The sequence below is a fragment of the Balaenoptera ricei genome, chromosome 1, assembly GCF_028023285.1.
Source record: "Balaenoptera ricei isolate mBalRic1 chromosome 1, mBalRic1.hap2, whole genome shotgun sequence".
Taxonomy (NCBI): domain Eukaryota; kingdom Metazoa; phylum Chordata; class Mammalia; order Artiodactyla; family Balaenopteridae; genus Balaenoptera; species Balaenoptera ricei.
The window spans coordinates 189,094,555-189,103,247 of NC_082639.1; the positions used below are offsets into that span (position 1 = coordinate 189,094,555).

General features: G+C 43.6%; 1 protein-coding gene across 6 annotated transcripts in view; it reads right to left on the reverse strand.

Moving 5' to 3' along the window:
* Positions 1–8,471, reverse strand: part of DENND1B (DENN domain containing 1B) — a 255,425-nt gene extending 246,954 nt beyond the window's left edge. For 5 of the 6 annotated variants that reach the window (XM_059942960.1, XM_059942934.1, XM_059942952.1 and 2 more), the window contains exons 1-2: positions 8,368–8,471; positions 6,308–6,372 (exon numbers count right to left, since the gene is read on the reverse strand). In XM_059942960.1, coding sequence (XP_059798943.1) covers positions 6,308–6,372; positions 8,368–8,384 — 82 coding nt within the window. In that variant the 5' untranslated portion in view covers positions 8,385–8,471. Of the gene's footprint in view, positions 1–6,307; positions 6,373–8,367 lie in introns of those variants that run through there. The other variant, XM_059942944.1, reaches the window with a different exon arrangement.
* Positions 8,472–8,693: the final 222 nt, after the last annotated feature.

Sequence of the window (8,693 nt, forward strand, 5' to 3'; positions counted from 1 at the left end):
AAAAAATTAAAAACAAAACTCTCCTAGTTTCCATAATATCCCTTTAGCATTAAGCCCAAGAGTTTGAAAGTGGGAGGAGTTTTTGAATGTTAAATATTAAAACCTATCTCTACAGAAGAAGGATTCTTTTGGAATTGACTGACAACATATTTCACACTTAATCCCTTTGATTTTCATTGTCATCTAAAATAATTCCATGGCTGCTTGTTTAAAGTACTCCAAAAATGTCTACTGCTAATACTGTATATGCACTGTGAAACTGTATATTTTAAAAGGTAAATTATTGTCCTCTAACTTGCAAACAGAAAAGTAAAATTTGGAGGAAAAGAAAGAGGGGTATTATTTGACCATAATCTCAATATTCTCTCCAAGTGAGAGAATATTACCGAAAGTATACCAGAAACATATCACCTTGAAAGTCAAGAAAAAAAGGAAGTTCCAAGAAAAACCTGAACACACTCCTGGCACCGGGGCAACATAGCAGTGGCCACACAGCAGCCTGAGAGCACCGCGCCACGAGCAACCACCTCGCCTCCACGTGCAACGGCGGGGATCACTCACCTTGAACATCAAGAGGGCGCCTTGGATGAAAGCAGCGAAATTAAAGAACACGTGAAGAAATAAAAGCACCTAATGAGACAAGTCACAATCAAACTAACAAAATATAAATTCTGCAGCGTCCCTATCAAAGTAACAATCAACAAATATTGAACCCTGAAATGTGACTCACTTTTTAACCCTGCAGGCAGCTGCGTGAAGGAGGTAATGCTCAGAGCCAAATGGAAAAGTACAGCCGTTCTCAATACTTTCGACGTAAAACGAAAATGGTGCATCTCAAAGATATGCTCCTCAAGAACCACATTAAACTTTGCCCCTGGTTAGCAACTATGAGAAAATAAGTTTTGCTTTCTTCTACAATGTAGGATATAAAGTTAAAACTTTCACTCAAGATCACTCTAATTTATCCTAGAGCACGTGGGTTGAGAGGGACTCAGAGTTCCTCAACGAACACAAAGCGAGAGCAAAAGCAGGGTAACCGCATTTTACTCACAGAGTTTTTTCCACTTTGGGCAATTTGTAAAGCCTCCTATAGACCCTTTTATCGTATGTGTGACTCATCAGAGTTCTACCTTCCAATTGTTAAGGTTTTCTTGGGGTTTTGGCATGTGTGGAGGGGTGTCAATGGGCTTTACTTAGGGCAGCCTCCACAAACGGACGAACACAGCACGTGTCCCAGTAAATCCTGTGATGTGAGGAGGGAGCCGAGCAGAGGTGGGTCCTGAATGGGGGAGGGGGGGTTGAGCACAGGAACGCCAAACAGCCCCGCCCAAGGCACAGACAGTCACAGGTCGCTAATGTCCCTGCTACTGTCCACCAGCACACACTGAGGATCACGTCCACAAGGGTAGCCTCTGTGAACTCATTCAACCAATGGTCAGGCACTATGCTCGGTCCAATTCCTGTTATTCAGTCTGTAACTATTCACTAAACACGCCAGACACTGCGCTAAACTGTTCCTTAAGGATACATACAGTTACTATGTCGTGGCCCGGTCCTTGAAGAGCTTCCTTGAAGCAGGGCAAGCAGACACTATATCTGCTATATCTGCTGTATCTACATGTCTCTATATTACTATACTAGACATATCTAGAAGAACACAGTAAGTGCTAAAACACAGGAAGAAGCAAAATGCTGTGAATCTGTGTAAACAGTATCCCTACAGACGAAAACTCATCAAATGCAAAAGTGAGTCTAGAAATAGCTTTCATTTGCAGGGCATGGGGGACACAGACTAAGGCAGGATTCTTTGGCCTAAGGTTCTGATTTAAGAAAAAAGAGGCAGTTAAAGTGTTCACATAAGCTAGAGATCAGAAGGATGGATAATCTGATACTGGGCTGGACAGGCTGATAAAAGTGGAAAGTCGGCAGCAAGGAGGGATTTGTTCCTAAGAGAAATTATTCTAGCTAAAGAGAAAGGGATAAAGAAGACAAGACTTGCTAAAAGATGTGTTGAACACTACTAATAAGTAAAACTGTCAGATCAAAGAGTCTCTAAATACGGAGATGGAAATCCTAAAAAGAGTCGTGCCAGCATCAACACTACAAGGAAAAAGCTCAGTAGTTATTTTATGTGGAATTATACTTCATTCATTAATTTCCAGGAAGACACTGTATTCCTGTTTTAAAAACAATACCTGAACCGCATACATTTGATACTCTAGTATTTCCTGATGCAAAGTTGCTGCACACTGAGAGGCAACAGAGGCAGCAGATTTAAAATATACATGCATATATCAAATCTATTAAAAGGCAATAGGTTAAAATACAGACTCTGGTGCCAGACTACTTTGGGCAAGTTTTCTTCATTTCTCTGTGCTTCAGTTTCTTCATTTCCTACCTCAGCATTTTTGTAAAGTACCCAGAACTGTGTGTGGCACAAAGCGCTACACAAGTAGGCGTTACTGCCCTCCTGTTGCTGGGGGTGCACTGACAACAATACGAAAGAGAAAGCGGGGCGCCAAGGCCACTGCCTGGAAGGAAAACCCCAAGAGGCGGCATCTCCCATCTTCTGTTGAGCAAGGGTTACCTTTCACTTCCCTGAATCACTCTGGGGAAAGCAGGGGCAGCCCGGTTACAATAAGTTCTGTTATTAGAATCGAAGAAGGGCGGCCACCCTGCTGGCGGAACTTCCCTGATGGCTGGGAAGAAGAAAGACAGCAAAGAGAAGAAAAGGGACGCCAGCAATCAGTTTGGAAATCCAACAGGAAGAGCGTTAAGACCTAAATGTTGGCACCTCACTCTCGGGGAGTCGGAGCAGAAGCTACCAGAGAAGTTGTCCCGCCAGGAAAACATCCACGAGAAGACGCCCCAGCCAGCATGTCGGACACCACCAGAACCCCTTCCACTGACACAAAGGGGACGCGGTAGGAAACACCACCAACCCCACTCACAGCAATGTTTAAATCTGTGGGGCGCTTCACGTGTGCTCTAAAATGTGGCCTTTTCAAAAACAATCAATATATTGGGCTTCCCTGGCGGCGCAGTGGTTGAGAATCTGCCTGCCAATGCAGGGGACACGGGTTCGAGCCCTGGTCTGGGAGGATCCCACATGCCGCGGAGCAACTAGACCCGTGAGCCACAACTACTGAGCCTGCGCGTCTGGAGCCTGTGCCCCGCAACAAGAGAGGCCGCGACAGTGAGAGGCCCGCGCACCGCGATGAAGAGTGGCCCCCGCTTGCCACAACTAGAGAAAGCCCTCGCACAGAAATGAAGACCCAACACAGCCAAAAATAAATAAATAAATAAATAAAATTAAAAAAAAAAAAAAACAACAATATAATGCCTTTGAAACAAGTCCAAACAACAACAGATGAGATGATGATCGTCACCTCACCAGAGCAAGACGTATCAAGTTACAGTTCAGCAATGCCATTTCCAACCGCTAACTGAAACTCAGTTAATGACAGTCTGTCTCTGAAGATGTTTATGATGTAAATTATTTGGGATAAATAAGTTAAAACTTCTCTATTAATACGTAAACAAGAAACATGCCAAATATCTTAATGTAACATGACCAGTCTTAGCATAAACCAAGTTTACCCTGAGCATCATATTCTCTTTTGGATCAAACAGACAGTCATCAAAAAAATAACACCAATATTCTGAGAAATAAACAATTCATTCAAAAAATAAACCAGTGTTCTGAGAAAGGCCAAGAGCATTTTAATCGATTTCCCAACTTCTATTCCCTGCTAGCTGTCTAGTAAATCAATCATAACAGTCTTGCCACTCACCCCTCCAATGACTATTTTAGGACTGGTCAGGCCCAGGCCAACTTGGGTCACTGGGACCCAATGTTCTGGGGGATTTGGGGAAAGAAACTTTCTGGCGCTAAAGAGAGCACCATGAAAAGCCAACGTCTGTCATCCCCAGAGTTATAAACAAGAAAGCAGAACTCCAACTTATCTGACAGCCATTCTATCACCACAAGGAACCTAAGCCTCCCAGTGACACCGTTGCTGTGGATGGCAGAGCCCAGATGCAGAAAGAACCTAGATCTCCGGTGACCTACTTCTAGACTTCCTCTCATATGAAATATCAAGCTTCCTTATTATTTAAATTGGTTTTATATTTGTACCCTAAAACATCCTAATCTACACATTTTGTTTTATAGGTCCATTACTACATAAGAATATCATCCATGTTCATGTAAATGTTAGCCAAAAAAAAGTATCCTACTTTAAACAAACTGATACGTATATGAGACTCACTAGATAAATAGGTTTCATTGACAGTTAAATAAGAATATTCCAATAACTTATTTTAATAATTTCTGGACATTTTGCCCTTCAAAATTTATCAATACAGTAGAAAACTAACATAAAAAAATTTAGAAACATCGAACTCTCAATTTGACATAAAATTCTAGTTATAAAGTAGCATCACTTTTTAGAGCACAAAAAGTATAACTTGTTAGGCCCTAAAATGTTAGTTATATTCATAAATTTAAGTCACAATCAAAAAAGAACAGTTGCTAATGCTTTTTACATAGTTGAATTTAGCTTTTTAAAAAATCTTTTGAATTTGCTGCCAATGAGCCATTTTAATGGAATACATGGGTAGAATGGATTAATTGCAACCTACAGAGAAGCCAAAGTGCTTATTTTAACCATTTATTATATTTCCAACTTCATCATGCTGGATAAATGGTTAAAATACAAATGAAGATGTTTCTGATGAGTAGCAATTTAACAATAACAACAGCAATAAAGCAAGAAGATAATAAAAGAAGGGCAGAAGTAAAAGATACCAACTGAAATGACCAGTTCCTGAAAAATGGAAAAAGGCAGAGGGCGGAAGTAAGGGGTAAACCACTCAGGAGTCTGCATGGAAAGTCCAAATCCCTCTCACACATGCACAGATCGGGTGTTCCATAAGGTAGGTCCATGCTTTCATCAAGATCACATTAGCACGCATTTAAAATTACAGAGAAACCATGTTTGCCAAAGGAATTTAGCCTGTTTTACAAACACATCAGGTCAGCATTACTCCACACACCTTAGCTGATGTTATGGTAGGTACTGTGAAGATTTATTCATATCAAATATACTATAAGAACAGATTTAATTGGAGCTAAAAAAATAATAATAATAACGTATCCATTGGAGTCTTCAAAGAGAACTTACTTGGGCCTGGAAAGAACGTAAACAGACCAATGTTAATACATATAGGACAAAAAAAGATTATCTTTTTAATCGGAGAAAGCTCACATACAACCTAGGATCAGTCCCCGCCTGGGGAAAAACCTAACCACAGCTGCAACTCACACGGGCCTAAGTGCAGCAGGCAGGGCTGGTGGAGCCAGGAAGGTGTCTGACTTCCTACCTAAAATTAGCCAGGCCCACTTCACCACAGCTGGGTTAGGTTCCTCTATTTTAAGGTGTGCAGCTCCAAATTGCTTAGGGGCATATAACTGCTGGCCGGTTTCAGGAGCTAAGAGTGTCGAGAGACTTTCCACCAAGCCTTGAGAGTCGACAACTAGTCTGGACAAAAATTCCACACTGAATCATCAAGCTGTCTGGGGTCTAAGTACACTGGCAGTGAAATCATACACTGGAGATATCCATGAAAGCATATCGCACGAGGTCACAATATGAAGGAAATGAGAAGAAAAGACGTCTCACTCTTTTCCACCACCCAACACACACACACACATACACATATACATACATAGGACAAAAGTAGGGGGAAAACTGACAAAAATTCATGATCCTAAAGTGTTCTTGTCTTTTCAGGAAATTATATAGAACTGACAGCTGAAACCCTTCCAAGTAATGTCCCATGATTGTTTACCTCCCCCTGAAAGTCCTAGGCTCCTGGAGTGAACCCCGTGGAGGGGGTACTCAGTCCACATTCTGCATTTGGGAAACATTAGAAGGGAACTGGTGGGGCTCCCATTTGTACAGGCGAGAAATTTTTCGCTAGCATTTAAAAAAGGAGCTGAATTTTCAAAAGCAAATGAAAAATGAAAAGGCATGCCCTTCCACCAAAACTAGCAATAACCTCATCAACCAATGGTAAAGTTAAGTTGTAAGTTACATGGCCTTTACATACACCTGAAATTTAAGCTGCACAGATAACATTCTGGATTGCTACCACCTCATGGCAAAGACTTAGCACCTATTTTATTACCAGAACCTGAGACAGGAGACACAGAATACACATTTAATTCAGCATTATCCTGATGCCACCACGTTCTGGTCATCTACAACATTAGCGCTTGTTTTGAATTAGCAAACACACATACCTTCATCTTCAGAGGCATGACATTTCACTTTCAATACCAAGTCAAAGGTTCTTTCTGGATTTTCCCTAAAAGAAAAAGAACTTTGTTATTTTTATTTCCTATAACAAAGTTTATATTTTCTTAACTCTAAAAATTAATCTCGTTCTTGTCTCAGTATGTTCCATATAACTATATGACCACAACGTTGAAGAAGTAAAGTGTTTTCCTAGTTCAGCAACTTAAGAACCCTGAGGCTTAGGAGTCTGGAGTCTTGGGGCAAAACATTTAACCTCTGAGCCTGTTTTCTTACCTATAAAGTACCTTGTTCGCTTCAAAGAATAATGGTGAGGATTACAAATCAAATAATACAAATGGAAGTACTTTATAAAGTATTAAGTGCTGTATAAATATAAAGCATTGCCTTTATCTTATTGAACCAAAACCGGAAAGCCAGTACGTTCCTAAGTGTCTCTACCTTTCCCTGCCAGCAGAGCTTGACAGCAGGTTCTCCAGCTTTCTTCAAAGGACTTGTAATACAGGTGTAAATGAACACCTGGTTCCACCTGCCATGTTCTAGAGCACCATGAGACATTCATAATGTTCCTTAAATGCAATACTTCGCATATACTTTTCTTGAGATATAATAATTACAGCACATAAGCATGTTTAAAGTACCAAACTACACATAGCCTCCAAGGCCAACCAAAAAAAGCCTTATTTTATGTCAATTATCTTTGGGGAAATTGGACATCTGTCTCAATATATAGAGTTTACCATTAAGAACAGTGAGGTTTTGCTTCATTCAAAAGTTATCCGCATCTTCACTAACTGCTCATACATTCAACACAGTCTCTACTTTATTTCAAAAAGCAAATTGAAACCTATTGAGACATCTTTTTTAAAAACATAGTTCTGGTTTTTTTTTTTTAAACTTAGTTCTGTTTTAATCTCTTTCTGCCAGAAGATAAAAGGTCAAACAAAGTCTGATACCACAAAGTCCATGTGATCAAAGTGTTAATATATTTCAGTTATTCCTGCCAAGGAGACCTTACTGTCTTTGTGTGCATTGGCTGTTTTTAATATGCACTTCCTTCAAGAAACTAATGACAGCTTTGGCTTCTAAATAAACACTATTTTTTTTAAATTTATTACAAGAATCTAGAAACATAGGAAGCGATAACCCATATAACTTTATTTGCAAACAGAAGTTTCCTCAGCCCTCCCACGATTCACTTGCTTCAATGGGAATAATCAATCTGGACCCTCAATCAGGTGACCCTCCCTCCTAATCCGGTTCAGGTCAAAAGGTACACTTTTTAAGCCATGCACCTATAGCAATCCACCCCCGCAAGATATCAAACACTTAAGAAAACAATTCTAAATCACACAATTTTCCTATTTTCGTAATAGCCTTTAGGATCTCTCAAGTGTAAATAGTAAATATCGGGTCCATTATACTGGGAAATTTTAAAGGCCTTCCACGCTAAAAGAAATATACACGATATTCACGATTTTAAACTCGGAGGAAGGGAGGGTTAAGGGGGGCGGGGAAGAGAAGAAAGATGGAATTCTTTGCAAACTAAGTTTCCGTAGCAAAATTAAAAACTCATGCCTCTAAGGTACCCAAAAGAAAATCACCACACTTAACACAAATAGCTTTCTGCCTAATTCGTCTCCTGAAGAAAAGCCTCCCCTGGTGGGTACCGGGGCCAACACATCAAAACACCACCACCGCCCACCCAGCCCCCGAGACCCTCTGGCAGGGACCAGCGGCCGTATCCCCGCACACGCGGGCACCTTTCAGGTCCTAAGAAGAGGCGTAAAAAGAAGGACCTGGGACCGCGCCGGGAGGACGCCTCACACCCGCACCGCGCGGCCCGGCGCGGCGCGGGCGCCCGGCTGTCACGTCCGACCCGCGGCCCAGGACCCGCAGCGGCCGCGCCGGCGCCCAGGCCTCCGCGCCGGGCCGCGCGCCCCCGCCGCCCGCAGGCTCCGCGGCCTAGGCCGTCCGGGGACCCGGGGGTCCTGGGGCCCGGGGTCGGGGGACCGAGGAGGGGCCGCCGCCCGCCGCCCGCACTCACTTGGTCCTGCAGTCCATGGCTGCATGTCGCGGGGGCCGCCCCGCCCCGCCGGCCGCCGCGGGAACGGCCGCTCAGAGCCCCGGCGGCCGCGGCCCGGCGGTGGAGCTGCGCCCGCCCCGCCCCCACGCCCGGGTGACCGCGCGGCCGCCGCCCCCGCCGCCCCCGCCGCCCCCTCGCGCCGGCCTCGCGCAGCCTGCACCTTCCGCGAACCAGGAAGTCGGCGGGCGGGGCCGCAGCCGGACCGCCTCACCTGGGCCGCGCGCCCCGCCGGCCCCCGCAGGGGGGGTGGGGGTGGGGGCCGGGCCGTGGGCGGGCGTCGGGGGGGG